Source organism: Fistularia commersonii, chromosome 16 (assembly GCF_037954325.1).
Source record: "Fistularia commersonii isolate RoL2024-O1a breed Wild chromosome 16, RoL_Fcom_v1.0, whole genome shotgun sequence".
NCBI classification, from domain to species: Eukaryota; Metazoa; Chordata; class Actinopteri; order Syngnathiformes; family Fistulariidae; genus Fistularia; species Fistularia commersonii.
Genome location: NC_141299.1, coordinates 17,178,120 through 17,197,139, shown reverse-complemented (window position 1 = coordinate 17,197,139; position 19,020 = coordinate 17,178,120). Strand labels below are relative to the sequence as shown.

Below are 19,020 nucleotides of genomic sequence, written 5' to 3'. Positions count from 1 at the left end.
GCCAGATAGGTCAGTCAGTCCAACTTCATTAACACAATACAAACATCCTGACAAGTCTGTTCACTCCCAAAACAAGTTAGTGCATTGACAATAATGACCGGTAGCTCCTACCGTTGAAAACAATGTTTTTCCAACTTCATTTGTCACGGTTGAATCATGTCGCTAGCTAGCGCTGTAGCCTTCATTGGAATAGTGACTGTGGAGACGCTTCTACTTGCTGCTCTGTGTCCATCAACCCACTGTTCGAGTTCGTCCTCCCAACTGTGGCCATCTTGCTTTGTTTCCTCGGAAACTCTTTAGTCTTCTTTATTTGATGCGGGTCATCTTGTCGCTTCCTCCACTTCCGTACCATTGATTCATTAATGTTGAATTCTCTCGCTTCTGCTCTATTCCCGTGTTCTACTGCGTGACCGATCGCCTTGAGTTTGAACTCTGCGTCGTCAGCGTGTGTCTTGAATGGTGCCATTTTGGGGTCTTTCTACACACACAAGTGGTGTTGGACTGGAATTCCCCTTTATCATTTTTACCGCTACTACTTCGACGACGCCCCCTGGCTACATTAGCCATAATTTACCAAGGTTGATCCATATATAAGGCGCATCGGATTATAAGGAGCATTATTTGAGAAAATTAAAGGCTTCTAGGTGCGCCTTATATACGGTAAATATAAAGTACGGTAATCAGAAGCAGAAAAACTTTATTTGTTTAATATATATATCTATCTATATATATATATAGATAGATATATATATGTTTGTGTGTGTCTGTGTGTGTGCATGTATATATGCATATATATGTGGATATATGTATAAGAATAAGAACAACTTTATTTATCCCGAAGGAAATTTGTTGTGCCAGAGTTTCAAGTAAAACATAACAATAATAAATGATAGTAGGAAATTGTGTAAACAGTAAAAAAAATTTAAAAAAAATTTAACATATATATATATATATATGTATAGGCGTATGTGTGCATATATATATGTGTGTGTGTGTATATATGTATGTATGTATATAAATAAATCCATTACTGTACAAAATTGTGCAAATTGTAGGTACAAAAGCAGGTAGTTAAAGCGGTTTGGTTGTTGGCTACTTGGCAGAAATTTGACTCCTCTTAAGATCTTTTACATCGTTTTGTAGAAATCGTATTAAAAGGAATGTATGCAATTCCACTCCGTTTCTATCTTGCTTATAAAGTCAGTTTTTCAAGGCTCAATCAGCTCTCAGCTTGCAGCAATGTTTGTTATCTGTACTTATATGCCCCTGTAAAAGTACTTGAAATGGACGCGCTTACATACAAAAAACTCTGAGAATCTAATCGCATGTTGTGGAAAAAAGTCATGCTTGTCTTTTTTTAATATGAAAAAAACTCACCTTAGCCTAAGAATTAAAATCAACTCACCGCAGAAATTTTGGAAAAGGAGCTTTTGTGAGCACAACTTTAATTAGTTTGTTCCATAAGAATATAATCCAGCCATATTTTGTACATTAGAGTGCGTGTAAGTTATCATGTGAAACTGTGTTACTGTGACAAACTGAGCCTTTCTATCCGCAACCGATGATTTTCAGCGTATGTCTCTCCCCGTGCCCGGCCATAATGGGGTGTTTAAAAAAAATAAAAATAAAAACCCTTTTGGGGGAGAGTGTGAGTCACAAGCACTGACACAGCGACTCTTGATTAACGGAGAGGCGAAGCAAAGAGTGACACAGTCGAACTCATTGGTTTTTTTGCAGTCGATCCCCGCTGAGCGTCTTCTGTCCCATTTGCTCACACCGGCGCCAGCGCTTTCCTCTCATTCCCGCTTCGCGTCTGCAGCTCGACGGGAGAGCGGCCAGGTGATAACACAGCCGGCTGCCGTCGCCACACTGGCCCGGAGGAGAATGGCCCAGGCGGCTAGCGGTAATGACGTGGTTTAGCAAGAGATGCTCATGAGATGCAGATATATTATGCCCCTTGCAAGGTTGAAAAGTTCATACCTCAGAAATGTCAAATGGAAAAGGACAATATCGCCAATATGCTTTCTTGTGATATGTGTACCTGTTATTGATGTAGAGAAAAACTAAATAAAATTGGTGTTAAACGACTCTGTTATGGAAGGCAGTCATCTGGTTTCTCTGGTGTGTTTTGTCATTAATACAAGAAATTTGCCACAGAGGCTCAGGCCAGAGTTAACTTTTTTCGTTTTTTCTCGTACGGTTTTCACGGTGTGTGTTGTTTACGCGAAGCCTGAACAAAGGCAGACTCAGACGATACGTCTCGTGCTCCCGTCTGTCATCCGGTCACCTTTCACCTCTGCAATAATGCCACATCAACAGTATCAGATGGATTCCCTTGTTTTTTTGGGGGGGAGGAAATGCAGAAGCAGATTAATATGTTATCACAAGTAGAAAACAAATGGCTGGTGTCACAGATGAAAATTGTTAGTGCCGTTCTTTCAGAGCCCAAAGGGGTAGACCAGATGGATGCCTCTTGGAGGAATAGCAATGGGAGCAATGTGCAGTTGATCGCAGCTCGGGATTGATTATTACAATGTTAACCTGCTATATTGGTTTGTTGAACTCGAATATCCACTTTATACAGCGAATAATAACATAATATCTGCGATTCCCATTCATTCTACCGCTTAATTTGTTAGTTGGCCTTTATTCTGCACTGTGTGGTATTGTAATTTGTTGAAGACTCCATATGACATGAAGCTGTGTTGACGGGCGTAGCAGTCTCAAGCCCCAACTTATCCCCAAAAAACATTTTTGGAGGGAGCATAATATCATCCACATAAACACGTAGTAGAAGCGAAGGATTAGACGATGTGTTTTTATTTGTTTTCGACAGCTTTTGCGGCATCCAACATTTTATTATGGGCCTTTTGTGGCCTGATATTTTTCTATTTATCTAAAATGCTCAAACAAATAAAGGGAACAGAGAAACAACGCGATGTAACTCCAAGTCAATCACACTTGTGTGAAATCAAAGTGTCCACTTAGGAAGCAACATGGTTGATTTGGACTTGTTTTAAGGACATGACATCAACGTTGATCAGATTGGAGTGTGTTTTTACACTTTCACTTGGAGTCCACACCTCCATGGGTTCATACATTTCATTTCCATTGTTCATTTTGCTGTGATTTTGTTATCGGCACATTCAACTATGTAAAGAACAAAGCATTTCATAAGAATATTTCATTCATTCAGATCTAGGATGTGTTATTTTAATGCTCCCTTTATTTTTTTTGAGCAGAATATTTATTCTTCTAGTTATTCATATATATAATTTTTTATATTTTCTGGGCTTATATTTCTTATATTATGTGGTCTTTTATATTTTTTTGCATCTCTAACCCAGAGATGCTGCGATCATTGCATTATTGTGCTGTTTTTGTCTGTTTTTGATTCCACTGAACCTGAGAGCTGCAATCTCTTAATTTTGTTTCCCTCCCTGTAATGACAATAAAAGCCTTGTATCATTGATGAGAATCATGCGATCAGGGTTCTGCCACTCCTACAGATTGTGGAAAAAGACACGATGCAGTTACGGGACTCGTTCTCTAAAGTGCCCTTTTTCTTCTATTTTCTAAAAGCTCGAGAACAGCAGTGCCGTATCTGGTTATTCCAGCGGAGCCAGGCCGCCTCATTGAATTATTTGTGAAGCACAAGTTGTTTTGAGCCTTTGGCAGGACGCGCAAATCAATGCTGAGTGATCATTATTTACGATGACGACGAGACCAGACTGTAAATTCCCTTCACAAATTTGACCAAAAGATAACAACACCTTCCTGCAGCTTTTCCCGCTTCACCAATGACTCCTTCACCTGGACTACAGCCCTGAGATGAGAAGACCCCACATGCATCAATATTCCATAATGTTATAAAAGTGATCGCGATATTGAATCCTCTGAGTTGATATGATTAGCTACAAGAGGGGTTGCTGCCCCTGGCGGAGGCAAAAAATGGTCGCAAATAAGATAATTGAAACAATACAATACATACAACCATTATCCAGTAACTGCTTTTACTTGGAATCAGGAAATCCCAAAGTGTCAGACGGGATTTGACCAAAAAGACTCGGGCCGACGGCGCGCTGCCGCGTTTCCGAGGAAACTTTTCCCTCGGACCAGCCTGTTGAATTCTAATCCGTATTTCTTTGTTTGCAGCAACGCCGGGAGTCGGTCCCCGCGGTCCACCAGGTGGTGCGAAGGCGTTTTTCAGGGCCGGTGATTCTCCCGCCGCTGTGGAGGCGACATTCGTGCCAGGAGCACCCACTGGACGCCCAGCGGACATCTTCGGTGCACGGCCTCCCTCTGGACCGACTGGAGATTCTGTATAACCGAGCTCTGGCCCGTCGCGATGACAACCGGTCAGTGACTTTCTCTGTTTCTTCCCGTCGTCATACTCGCCGTCATAACTCAGAAACCACGCAACAACTGGATTAAAAGGCTATTTCTGTCATGGTTTTTGCTAAACATACAGTTTGTGGCTAATCTCTGCAAGCAGCTGCTCCATATTTCAAATCAATAGGTGGCAGTATGTACCCTAAAGGGCGGGGAGTCTAATTTCTTGGTGTAACTTAAGGCGGAATTCATTTCGCTCATCACGACGCTTTTAAACGCTGTTCTGCAGCTTTGATTAATGAGAGAACGGGCCGGCGGATGAAATTAGGTTCTTCAGCAGCCTTGGTTCGCCACTCCCAGGCACAATCACATTAAATAACACGCCACGCCTTGCAAATTGTCATCATTTTCCCTGCCGCAGTATTAAGAGCAGCAGAAAGTCATCTGTTGGGTGCGCACTACTACGCTTTTTGAAGACGTAACACAGGTCGAGTTTGTCTGAAAGTTTCTAATCGCGGTTAATTTTCGAGTATTTCTGCATGGGTTGTTGAGGACTTTCAAAGCTTTTTTGGCTTTTTATGTAAATTGTATTTCGTGAAGTGAAACTGGTGTCAGTGTGTCACCAGTAAAAAAGAAAAAAAGAATTTCTGAATTCCGCTCTCAGGTGAAGCAGGGATTTGAAGGACCATCCTGCTCGAAACGAGGCTCGAAAGGAGCACGTTTTATGTGAATAAAGGAGAAAACTGGTTTTTTTTTTTTTTAATTTATTTCTTTCCCATTGTCAGATGTCTTGAAGGGAGTTGCTCGGATAATTTCCTCTCAAGCTTCTTTCTATAATCTCTGCGAGGGTTTTCTGTCTGGGCAGCGGCTGTGAGTTGACTAAACGCAGGCAATACGTCCTGAGTGGACACGTTGAAAGCTCTAAGTGCACTCCGAACACATTCAGACCACGTTTCCCCGCAATCAACTCGAAGCCCTTCCCTCCATACATAAATACTGTTTAAACAATGTTTGAGAGAAAACCCTTTTTCCCACCTTTCGTCCGTTGACCTCGATGACAACGTGTGCCTGCAGGCATGTCGTAGGCTAATGCTGGTCAAATATTCAACAGGGGTGATGTGGAACCTTGGAGCCCTCAGGGCCTCACGGTGAAGTCAGCAATGTGTGGGATGAAACAGCAAAAATCAGAATTGTGCCTGGCATCAACAGTTAGCAATCTGTTGCATAGTCACCAACACACTTTGTCTGAGTGAAAAAAAAACAATTTAGTGACTGCTGGAGACACAAGCAAGGAGGATTTTTGTTTTTGGTCCGATCCCTCTAGCTATCTGTCTCGGCTCCAACCAAGCAAGGGTTGGATGCCACAGCTTTCCGCTGACGTTGGCCATCTGCCTTTCTCAATGCCTGGTTGCGGCTCAGCTTTGTCCATTGGCTGATGTTATTTGCTTATGGTCTGCTAACCGCCTTTAGCTCACAAGCGTCCAGAAGTATCTCCCCGCACCTCTACTGGCTCTCAGGACTCGTAGCCTCGGTTTTCCAAGCTTCGAAACTTGGGATTGCTTGGACGGTCTGACCAGCGATGCAGGAGGTCGGACGTATAGCCATCGTCTTTGGATCCGAACATTCCTGGTTCGGTTTGCGGCTCCTCCTAGTGTGTTGTTGAGCAAGACACTGAACCTCTAACTATTGATGGCACGCCTACTGCTCATGGTTCATCCATGATGGGTTCATTGCAGAACCAATTTCCCCACTGGGAGTAATAAAGGATAAATTATTATTATTTATTCTCCAGTTAACATCAGCGAGGCAGCCCATGACACTTGCTGTTTAAACACAAGATGACACAGGGCAGGTAATTTAATGAGAACTTAAGAAGACAAAGAAAGGGACAATGATTGGCCAGTTTGAGAAAGTGATGCTGGGATTAAAAAGGCTCTACGACCAAACATATTATCCATTTAATCATGTACGGTTATTATTCTTGCCATATAGAACATGAATGCTGTGATAACTTTGCTCTCCGTGTCGTCTTAAGGTACCGTAGTTCTTACCTTGTTGCCTGCGCCAACGCAAAGCTAAACGTTCCCCTGGGGCATTGCTTCTCAAATACCGGTGCGTGTGACCCCGAGGAACATGCTTATGGTGTAGGATTTTTTTGTTGTTGTTGCAATGAGCATGTGCACACACACAGCACAGAGCAGGAAATATGAAGTGCAATAAACAAACCCTCAAGAGACACCATGGAAAATATTTAGCAGGAATGATAAGAAAGGCGGTCAGAGACAAAGAAAGTCACCCAAAAGCTAAGATGAGACCAATATGACAAAGCGTATGTTGCGCTTGGCTTCACTGTGACTGCGGTGGGTGGCCAGGAAAGACCGGTGTGTTTACTGTGTCTAAAAATGCCAAATAAATGAAATACATTACACCCCTATTACACTGGTAAGGCGCTTGAAACAGTGAAAACATGCCGAATATTCCTAACAATCATCCGGCATTGTGAAAGCTACTTTGAAAAACCCAATGAATGATAATTAAGTTATTCTTTTTTTCAAGTTGATCTATATTTCTTTCTTTTTCTTTTCTGTAATGTTAATGAGGATACAATGTGGTACAAAGGTGTACATTGAATGATTTTATAAGCAAATGATATGATGCATCATGATTTCTTTTACCTATGGGTGGCGTAACAGAAAATAGTTGAGAAGCACTGTCCTAGGGGAAGGTAGCTCCTAGAATTTAACTGGAGTTGGACAAAGTTTAAGGACTTTTCTGTCTGAAAGTGGCTATCGTCAACAAAATTTGCTCATTTTGTGTATCGTGGAAGTGTGTTGGCCGTCTGCAAGTATCAGCAGCGATGTGGAATTGAATGTCAACCCCAAAGCGCAAATATGCTCGATTCTGAAGATTCGATGCCGTCTACTCAAGATAGTACTTGTATATACTGTGGCGTAGTGAGTACTTAGCATAGTATGAATACTTTGTAACTGGAATGAAATTCTCACTTGCCTCTTGTCCCAGAGTGACACCCCTGGAGTCAACCAACGTCTAAATAATCGCTTTTCATTTGTTCTATGTCTCTATCCATACAGTTGGTCTCCGTATCTGAAGTATCAGACACCCGGTGAATCCGGTTGATGTTCATATCGGTCCGATGAAAATGCCCAACCAGGTCAATCGGCACACGAATGAAAAATATTTGATTCCGTTCATGTCGTACAAGTGTTGTTGCTTTTCTTGTTGTCATTGGTTTTGTCCCTCCAGTACCGTTCACCTGTCTCATATGGTCCCCTTGTAAAAAGAAAATAATAATAATTGTCCACCCCTGATTTAGAGCAACATTTGTTGTTGGATTTAGTTGGTGGATGAGCAGCAGGTTCACCAATGAAAACCACAGATGCATCGTGAGAGAGAGAGAGAGAGAGAGAGAGAGAGAGAGAGAGAGAGAGAGAGAGACAGAGAGAGAGAAAGAGAGAGAGAAGGTGGAGGGAGATGGGTCTGACCGCGGCAGACGGTCGGGGCTCGCCGGCAGCAGCGCACCATCATGCGGCGCGCCTTTCACGGTTAACCGCTTCCATCGCAGCTCGGTCCCAGCCTTCTCCTCTCACCTTCCTCGCCAGATTTTGCTTTCATTTTATTTTTCCGTCCCGTTATTTCATTTTTATCTTTAATTTCCGTGACTTCGCGCGGCGTCAAAGTGCAGGATGGAGTGCGCCACGCTGAGCCGGGAAGGCGCCGGGCTCGCCAAGCCGCCCAAACATCTGTGGCGGCAGCCGCGGACGCACATCCGCATCAAGCAGCGCTTCAACTCGGACACGGAGCGCTACCTGTGCCGGAACCGGACGCTGGAGAAGCTGCGCCCCGCGCTGAAGAAGCCCCGCATGTCCTGGCCCTCCTTCCAGAGACGGTAACCCCCTTCCACCCCTCCCATCCAAGTTGCATGACTAAGAAACTCCCGGGGAAAAAAAAAACAAACAAACAATAAATAAGTCACGTCACGCCGCTTAATCCCATTAGTCTGGATGAGAAGTGTCAGTCTCATAGTTGATCTGTGGAGGGTATCATTTCAAGACACTCCGTGCTTTTAAAAACTACCTCTTTATCATTCTTTTATTTTTGTTTCTGTGCACATTGGGAGTTTTTGAGTCGGCTGTCTTGATGCCACACATGAATTATCTCTGTATTGGCTGGATTGAGTTGAGTCTCCCTGTATGTTACATCATAAATAGCTGAGTAATACTGCTTTTTTTTTTTTTTTTTAATTCAGCTGTATTTTTTCCTTGCAAACGGGGGCCACCACCAAAACCAATATCCAAAAAAGTTGCACTGATTCATATATTTATGATGTTAAGAAATAGTCATTACATTTATTTAGGTAATTAGTACTGGCAGCTGATTTTTCTCTGTGTTATTCATCCCCATAGCATTCGAGCCTGCAGTGTAAAACGGATAACACATTACTGCTCGTTTTCGACATCAGATATTTTTTGCAGATGTTACCAGCGTCCCACATATAACAGTTTTTTCTATTCATAAGATATGAATTCAAGCATTTCTTTTCCACCTCCGTCACCGCTGATAAAATGGCTTTTCCTGCATTGTTAATACAACTGATGGCTATTCCCGTGGCCCTATATTATCATCGGTTCCTATACGAGCTGCAGCGTATTGGTGACTGTTGAGGACAGGATAGGATTTTATTCATCCCTTTATCACAGCAGCACAACGTTAACCATATCAATAAATATGAATATAAATATAAAATCGAAGAGCCATAAATGGAAGAAACAAGTGATAACAACAACAGCAAGGATGAAAATAGATAACAGAATGAAAAAAGAGAAAAAACAAGCGAACTGTCGGATAAGCAGGGTGAGAATGGAGTGACAACAAGGATAAAAATTAAAAAAAAAAAAAAAAAAGATTTTGGATCAGTGACACCCATAAATGTCTGAGATTACCTGACCAGGAAGTCATCAGGTGGAAGTTACTTGCAGGTTCCATGTAGTGGCTGACATTTTACGCCGATCCCCGTGTTCGGCTCTCCTGGCAGTTGCGTCGATTGGCCGCCTGACAGGCTGTGCACTCTAATCTGCATATTGCATCAGGTGTTGCTGTTATTGTTGTTTTATTTTTAAGCGATATGAGCGATAATCTACCTCATAGGGAGCCGCCAGATGAACGCAGATGAGTAAAACTGATGAAAGGCTCTCAGATGCTTTCTCTCATTTGAACTGTGTTGTTTCTAGTCCACCATTTATTACGTTCTGGGAGCAGGAGAAGACCGATGGTTGATGTTTGAGCTTTTATTCTTATTTGCTATTTCATAATCAAATGCGATTCTGTGTGTGCGTTTATTTGTGAGTGAGAGAAACTAATATAAAAAGAAATAGTATCATTTTTTAACAAAGCGTTTTTTGCTGTTTACAACAAACCTGCCCAGACTCATGTTGAGATTAACAATCGATGTATGAAAAGGTTACACACCGCAGAGGAGGAATAAAGAGGAAAGAAAAAAAATTCTTCTGTGCTAAACAAAAAATAATGATCTTTTCATGTCAAGAAGCTAAAAAGCTGCCGTTTGTGCGTCGCATCGGACAACCTCGTCAAATTCATCAGGACTTCCAGCAGGAGATCAGCCAGGGATCGTCGCGTTGTCTTAGGCGTCGGCGGAAACCGCAGTCCTTTTCGGAGAAAACAAACCCCGTGGAGTGGGTGAGCGGAGAGGTTTCGTCTGCCAGGATATTGATGGTTTGGACCTGCGGCTGGTTCAAAGGGCATTTAGTGTTTCGGCGGGGGGACAGTTTGACAGGTAATCAAAGTAATATGTCCCCGGTGGTTGAACACAGTCAAGGAGAAAATTTATGTTGCCCGCTACCTTTCCCAACCAGGATTTGACGGGTGATTTGCCAGCGGTGTGTCGTCTGTACCCACTGATGAGGTGTTTTCCCGGAAAGAAAAACACATTTATTCTCAGTTTTTTTTTCTTCTTTCTGTCTTTTCAACCTAGCTAATTTTTCTTGTTAGTTCTCCACGTTGAGAAGTGACAAGCAGGGAAATGGTTCCCGCAATCTTGTCTTGGCAACCCGACTTAGCCTCTCTATTTGAAGAGGTTCCTCGCTCATCCGACCGTGGGGAGTGTCCAGTATGTAACGGCCGCGGTTGGACGTTGTTCCAAGTTGAGAGGGTTCGTTACTGAGCGAGCGAGTTGATTTGGAGCTCTTTTCTGTGCATTGCGATGGGTGTTACTTGCAGAGCAAGGGTACAAAGTCTGGGGGACCTGGGTCACCTGGGTCAGAATCACAGATGAAGATCTTGAGGAGTGAGGAGGAAGGATAAAACAAGGAATTCATTCATCACATATTGGATGTTTTGGAGGTAAAGTCAGATTGAGATGGTTTGAACATGGACAGAGGAAGGATGAGGAAGACCTGGCTAGAAGAAAGCCGAGGTCGGAACTGCCAGGCAGGAGGTCTTGAGGAAAACGAGGGGTTTATGGATGGAGTGCAAGAGGATCCAAAGTTGTAGTCGGTGTGAGTGAACAGGATGCAGAGGCGAGGGTTGGATGGAGGGAGATGATCGGCTCCTGAAAGGAGCAGCTCCAAGGAAAAGAAGACCCAAGTTGGTATCTGAACAGTCTCGGCTTCAGTTTTAAACAGAAAGACTCCTAAAATAAAAGTCACTGCGGTAGAAAGTGGTGGTCTGTGCGGCCATTAAAGACACGGTATGCCCACGGAGGAAACCTCGCCCTGGTTTTACAGATAGGATTTGTCAAGCATGAATGAGACCTAAGTGGACAACGGAGTCCTGATCTGAAGGCGGTTCTCCTGTGTTAGTCTGTGATGCAGTTAGGAATCCAATTCCTAGGTTTGCACCTTTAATTCTAAAAATCTTTTTAATGGAAGCACATTTCGCTGGAGCGAGTCGAGTCAAAAACATCTCCTCTGTAGTTAGGACGCGATGGATCGTCATTTACATGACCATATTCAACAGTCACACTGTATTTGTGCACGAGTTTTGTTTGCCCTCAGAGGACAAAGTGCCGATTTTTAATTTGAACGTTTTGGTCGCCCGCTGCAACATCGACGAGGCGCGGCAATCACCTTCGCTGCTTCCCCCAGGTGACGTGAGCTGTCAACAAGTCCCACCTCGGAGGCTTCTTTTCACGCGCCGAGTGCAAGTGTTGAAGTGTCGCTCTTCTCCCCTGATAGTTCACGTTCTAATCAGCAAAACGGTTTCATCCTGTAACATATCTTTTCCACCGGGAAAACCGCTAGCGGAGGTTTGTAAACAGTGCGCTTTGGTGCATTGGGCCTTGGAGAGTATCTGGCTGTTATGACGCTGTATTACATTTAGTCTCCACCAGATAAAGGTTGCTCTAAAGATAACACTTAATATTTAGCTATCTTGGCCCTGGCATTCTTCAATCAGTGAGGTTTTGTGTCACCGCCATGGACGGTTACTTGAGATATTTAACACACAAGATGCAAATAAGGGGCTTTGAGGATCGGAGGACCGACGGCCGCCAAAACACACAAGTTTGCGCAAACAGAATCAGAACAACTCAACAATCCTCGTCTGGTTTTTTTTTTTTGTGCCTGCTGCACAGCTTTTTCCCTCCAGAATACAATCAGAGGACATCAATTTGAAATTAACAGGCTTCACACTCGGATCGACAAGCAAACTCAACATAAAGTTAAGCAAATGGCAACTCAAGGGAAGCCGAGGGTGTCGTGTTAACTACCGCTATACAAAACCAAACATCGCTAAGCAACTTATGTTAATCCGTTCTAATCTGCAGGAAGATCCTCTCCCTCCCACTGATTTCATTTATCCGATCTCGTCTGGCGTTGACGGGCTTTTTCCTTTCGAGAGCGCCTTTCACGAGAAACTCTGGACAGGACAGACGGTTCCCTCCGCGCGCTCGTACGATATTGCGTTTCTGAAACGGTCCCCGATATCTTCGTCGCTATTTTGTTTCTCATTCCCTTGTCATCATTCACACCTGGGCAGGAGAATGAAGTTAATGGAGCTTTACTTTATGATTTTAATTAGTTTCCTCGATTGACTTTCACCCCATAAAGCCCCAACTACACACATCCCAGGCTGACGTGCACAAAGCATTCGTGTTGCCCGAAGCGAATGCTTGTTATTTGGCTTGAATTCACGGTCGTGTCAGTAAATCTTACTCTTCTACGTGTCTTTGTGTGCGTGCTGTTACAAAAAGCTGTCATGTTCCCTTTTCTGCTCAGTCAAGGCTCACCTCCGCAGTTAGTGGCCTACCTTGAGTCTCCATTATTTCCAGGCTTCTCAGTCGCGGCAGTGGGAGTGTCGATTGTGCTTACAGCCCTTCCGTGAATGATGAGGTGAGAGAGAAGAGGAAAAAAAAAAAAAAAAAAAGACCAATGAGTCAGCCCGCATAGTGTCCAACAATGATACCGCCTGCACTCCTTTTCACATCTTTCTTATTTTTCTCCCCATCCAGACTGTCCAGTTGAGTCACATCAGTTTTATAAATAACATTCTTCATTATAGGTGATATGAAAAAAAGTGTAGGCGGGTGCAGCGGTTAGCGCTTCCGCCTCCCTGCAAGCGGGTCCCCGGTTGGATCCTGGAGGGGGTTCTCTCTGCACGGAGTCTCCATGTTCTCCCCGTGGGTTTCCTCCGGGTTCTAAGGTGTCCTTAGACCAGGGGTCGGCAACCCGGAACACCCAATTAGCCATTTGGACCCGGTTTCCTCAGAAAAGAAAACACCGGGAGCCGCAATTACTTTTTGACGTCTAAAATTAAGGTACCACTGTATATATTGCTTTTTATTACCTTTACACTTTGTATAAACAAGTGTGTCGTGTGTTGCTTCTGGAATTCACAAAGTATTACAGAGAAAATTACATTTTATTTATGTAATGAACTCATTTTGAGCTTTGGCCTTTCAGAGCGTGTAGCGGCGCCTTGACCTGATTTTTAAAATAAGTCGGGAAAAAATCACCGTGTCGGTAAACAATAAAAAATGAATATTTGCAAAATATCTTCATAAATATTTATTTTACCTGGTTCATGGGACTTGTGCTCCTGAACTTCTGCGCACAGCATCTGCAAATCGGGACTTTACCGGCTTCCGCGAGTGTGACGTTATTTTGAGCGGCGAAAAATAATAGATATTTAATATTTCAAGATCACAATAATCTTCCAACTTAGAACTAGAAGTTAAAAAAAGGAATTAACTCAAATGAAATACACTTCAATTAAATATTTATAATTTATTTTCCCAAGCCACTCGGAGCCGCAGTGTAAAGATGGAAGATCTGCAGGTTGCCGACCCCTGACTTAGACGGTCCAAAACCGTGAAGAAGTTCATGGAGACCCTGTGCGATCTGGAACTGTGAATGATTTAACGTCTCTTTATGCAACCAGTTTAAGATAAGATCAACTATTGATTCCTGTAGGGGAAATTTCTAGCGTATATTACATTACATTACATTACATTATTGTCATTTGGCAGATGCTTTTATCCAAAGCGACTTAAAAAACTGTGTCCCAAACACAAGTAAACAACTATCATTTTACAAAACATTTCAGAAACATTTGGGAGAATGGCTGGTGAACATGCACACACTAAAGGCTGTCATCTCTCATCGCCCATTTGACCGCTCACTGTATATTTTGGAAATATCATATTTATTATATTTGTGTTGCTGTTGTGTCTAACAAAGTATTTCTTTGTCCATTTTATTGCCCTTTGACATCATGGCCGGGGGACTACAGATGAAAAATAGCCTCTTTGGCTAATTCTGGCTTTTTTTTAACTCATGTTTTATTCATGTGTTTTATGAAAATTGCAGTGTCCCCTTTTGAAATAAACTAACCTTAAAATCTAAAAGTGCAATTCAGTCACCGAAGATCCGAAGTACCAGTAGCCGGAAGTCAGAAGTGACCACTCTACCATACATACATTCATTTCATCCTTTTTCATATTTTGCGGGGGGAATATGGAAGCGAAGTGCGATTAGTGGGCTAGTGCTTGGCGAAAGTATGTTTACAGTAATAATGTCAAAAAAGAAAAAAGTAAAATCAACATGAATATAAATATGAATAGAGAGACAGAAGATAGCAAGACTAGACAGCAGCAACAACATTAGGGATAAGAATGGACAACATAAAGGAACAGTCAGGGTGAAAAATACACAACCAGAGCTGAAGGACAATATAAATAGTGACAATAGCAATGGTGGCCGGTCCACCTCTCGCCCAACGAAGCTGCGAGAAGCTCCAGCTCCCTGCGACCCCAAGATAAGCAGTGTAGATAATGAATGAATGAAAAAGGTGTGTTACACCAAAACCTTTAGGGGAATCGATGGCAAGCCGTTAGGAATGAAATCCTCGCAGTGTTTGGAATGTTGCATCAGATAAAACACACACAAACACACACACACACACGGTCTAGACAGCTTGACTTCATCTCTTCTCCCGAAGGGTTACCGTGAAAATTAGAGGTAAAAGCTCTTAAAATTGGGCTTTGTGATAAACCTGATTTTTTTTCTTGTTTTTTTTTTTTTTTTTTTAAATAATGCATTCTTTGGCCTCCAGATCTCCTGGACGTAATATCTTTACACATCAAATCCAAAGTCGACCACCGAACAAATCTATTTTAGTGAATAATCATATATACATGTATTTGGGAAAGAAGTTGTTTGAGATAACTTCAATCCTGTTTATGATCTTTAGAACAATGTAACACATCCGAGCCGATGATTGGTCTTTGCTTTCCAATGGAACAGAATATAAGGAATCTCCCTCAAGGGTTGTTAATTGAGGTGAAGTTAGCAGGTCAAAACAGATTATAATCTCTTCCTTCCAGCAAATACTTTCCCAAATATCTGATTAATGTTGTCATTGATAAGAAGCTCTTTCCTCCTTTAACATCATGCACAGCATTGTGTTACTTCTCCGAAAACCAGACAACGATTTTATAATGATTATCACTCCAGTTGAATGTCCAAGCCATTAAATACCCCATTTAATGGTCTTCAGCTCGAGTCTCTTTCCCAAAAGTGAAGATGAAAGTCTGGAGGCCGTAGTATTGATCCGTTACTATTGATGTGAGTTAAGAGAGTCGACGGGGAAAACACGAAGCGGCTTGTCCTGGTTCTTCACTATATCAGCCAAAGGCAATCCCAGAGGTCTGGCGCAAAGGGATCCGACAAACGGCGAGGGTGTTTATTTCTGTGAACATTTCTGCTGAGGATATTGCTTTCGGACAAGCGGTCATTCGCTAATAAACTGGAAATATTGTTGTTTTTCAGAAACACATCGACCCCCGGTCGATCCCTGTTTCCAGGCCGGATTTATCATATCTTCACTGACGTGGGATGACGTGCCCGATATGCGGCGTTCGTCAAACGCCACGAGCGTTATTGGAGTGGCGACCTGCTGCACTCCTGCAAGCCTCATCGATCTGGTTGCGTGTCAGATTAAAGTAGAGTAAACGGTATTATACTAAATCGCAAAATTTCGATTTCCACATGTTGGACGGACACTCGTGCAGGCCGAAGTGGACGTGGCCAGATTGCTCGGCGAAGTCTAGACGTGTTGCGGAGGATGTTTTTGGTTTCAAGTTAGCGATGACTGCGGAGTGCTTTCTAGCTTTATCGTTTAGAGCTTCTCGTCACCGTCTGCGTGATTTAAAAGGTAATAAAGCAGCGTAGCGAAATGACTGGATAGGTTATAAATTTAGATAATTCCTTTAGATGGGAGGTGGGTGGATGATTATTGCGCATCCCTTATGTGGATACGGATGACGGTCGGGCCCGACAGTAACCGCTCCATTCATAAGATAGAAAGACTTGTCCCTTAATCACAGATGCAGAATGGGGACACATTTAAATTGGTTTTAACTTTGCAGAAACAAGAGCATTGAAACAATAGTTTGATTTATGATCCGTCTGACAATGCAGATCCTGTAGTTACTGTTTGTGTTTCAATACGTGAAGGAAGGGGCCAATGATCCTGACTCATCGCGATGGTGTCAGAAGATGGCCTCGCCCATCAGCCTGACACAGATAATCCAATTAGTTTCTCAAAACTAAATATATTGCACCGCTGGTAAGCAATATCTGTCAAAAAAAAAAAAAAAACAGTCTGATGTATTTCTTTTGTCTGAGTGTGCCTTCGGCTGGTCCGGAGAGTTGCGCAGTGTCGACTCATTCCCCCACCTCGGCAGAAACGGGTCATTTGTTCCCCTGCCGCCTTTGCCGCCCGCTCGATGGACCCGTACGTCGACCCTCCTCAGGATCAGATATTCAACAACAACGATCCTCGCATAAATTTAGTAGCCCATCTCTCGATCTGAAGAGAAACTGATGTTTTTAAACCTTATCGTGGATGAAGCTGTCCGCCGGAAAAAGTCTGAAAACTTGAAAAATCTGGCAGAACCTCAGCGCTGTGCCTTGTAGACGTGAAGGGAAACACAACGTTTGAACTCATCGCTCACTGATGCTCCCCGTCCAGTAATTAGAAAAAGAACCGCATAATGGCACAATGAGTGAGCCATAAGTGTATATTTAATTATATTACAAAGAAAAGATTGTGGCTTGTACGTCAGCCAAATGCGGTAAACGGAGCAGTGCCACGGTACGCTCTTGTGCGACCAGCGACAGGAACAGAGAAGACGATAAAATGACATCGGGTAAAACCAGGGAGAAGAATTCTCCTTGTCTTTTGGTGTCTCTGTCTCAGAATTTACTTTATCGCGAGTTCCTCTCCAGTCGCCACCTCGGAATTGGGAAGTGAATCCTGAGCTCTGCGCTGCCTTTTACCGAACGGGTTGCGGAAGCAACGCATGTGACGGCTTGACAACGTTTTATTTTATTATACCTTTAGAGGACTCGCGACGTGGAGAACACTTGTTGTTTCAACCCGTTGTCTTTTACCTAACAAACTTTTACTTCATCGGGACACGTTATGTCACTTAATGAGGCACAACTTTTGTCTTTTCGAGAAGGTCATCTCCTCTCTGGGTCTCGACTCATACGACTAACAATTAATCGGTTTCCCACGCGTGGCGTCTCCTCTTGTGTTTTCCTGTGAATCTCGGACTCTGCCCTCCACCTAACCATGAATCCTTAGACGTCGCCATCCGTTTATTCTCCGGTGACTCACACAGAATGTGGGCTCCGCTCGGTATCTTCTGCTTGTACATAGATATCTATAATGCCTCGTTTGTGGGTGCACAGGTCTGCCCCGGAGAGAGTTAAGAAACCGGGATTCTCTAAAATAACCCAGCTAATATTTCTGTTTATTTGCAGAAGATTGGTTTAGTCGGAGGAAGTGCTATGTATTTCAAAGTAGCGAGCAATCAAAACAGCCAGCAGGATTGCGGATATATCTGGAAGCAACACGGCAATAGCTTCGTGATTGAACACTTCAGGAGATGAGTGTCGCCCCCTTCTTTTTTCTCATGTGTATCCAAAAGCTGTCGGATTCAGCTCAGGGGCATCAGGTGAGGTAAATAAAAACAGAAGCTCTTGATAAACCGTGATGAATTCCCAAACAATGCGCTGCAAGTGGACCAGAATCGCGCGCCCTCGACCTTGCGACGACCCCGCGGCGGTTGCTCGCGTGAATTTCATTTGTTCTCGCGCGCCTCGATGAGGTCACACAAAGAGAAATTACGTGTTTTATTCACATTTTCTGTGAACTAAACACATCCGCGCTCCTTCTCCTGCGTTGCCTATCAACATATTCAAAGGAATTAATCAAATTACTCGCTCTGTTGTTTTGGGATAACAAGCAACATGAGTGTCGCTTTTAATTTTAAGCCTCGGCGTCGATACAAGTAACTCTCAAGCAGCTAGGCAGCTAAATAACTAATTGACAACCACGACTGAAAATGCCACGCGGTCCCATTTAGTTTAGCGTGATAATCAATTTCTGAACTTTGAATTAGAATCGGAAAACCGTCAAAAACCGCCGTCGGGAATAACGTACAAGGGATTTGAGTCACGTCGCTCTTTTCCGACAAAAACGGTCCTTTCTCTTCAGGGAGAAAGTTCACGCTTTGGTCACACCTCATTTCTTATGGATGTAGAAAACTCGCGTGTCTGTAAGAGGAAGAAATGTAATGTAATGTAAATGTAAGAGGAGGAAATCTTTCGATCTGGTTTCACTGATCGGACTCCGACTGGACGACCTCAGGGTTATTGCAACAACTTTTCACAACCCAGTTGTTGATGCAGCTTATCCGAAGTCGTGTCATTTTCATAAAACGTCATTTCACCGCGCTATAATGTTGCGAACGATGTTCAAACAAGCTGGACTCTTTCAGATATACACCGAAAGGTACCGCCGCTGCCGACAGAGCGCTCATCGAAAAACTCCGCTATTTTTAAACGATCCCCCCACCACCACCATATATTTGCCTGTCGGCGGCAGCTTAGTCATTTCCTCCCTTCTCTGTCCTCCGACTCACCCGGAAGAAAAAAACAAACCCAAACCTGAATATGTCATGTCTCTAATTGCTGTAGTTTGACCGGTAAGATGCGCAGAAAGAACCAAACATCCATTCCAGTGGCAAACAGGAGGCTGAAGGCATAATGACTCCGACTTATCCTATGCAGATATGTTGGTGTTTCGTGTCGAGGGAAATCTCTGCACCTATTAGTCAGTCAGACAGAGGCGGTAGATGGAAAT

General features: G+C 43.2%; 1 protein-coding gene across 6 annotated transcripts in view; it reads left to right on the top strand.

The window, feature by feature from the left end:
- Nucleotides 1-19,020, top strand: part of pde4cb (phosphodiesterase 4C, cAMP-specific b) — a 104,354-nt gene that overhangs the window by 18,284 nt on the left and 67,050 nt on the right. For 4 of the 6 annotated variants that reach the window (XM_086161784.1, XM_086161783.1, XM_086161788.1 and 1 more), the window contains one exon: nucleotides 4,156-4,358. In XM_086161784.1, coding sequence (XP_086017910.1) covers nucleotides 4,156-4,358 — 203 coding nt within the window. Of the gene's footprint in view, nucleotides 1-4,155; nucleotides 4,359-7,639; nucleotides 8,240-19,020 lie in introns of those variants that run through there. The other 2 variants (XM_086161789.1, XM_086161786.1) reach the window with 1 other exon arrangement.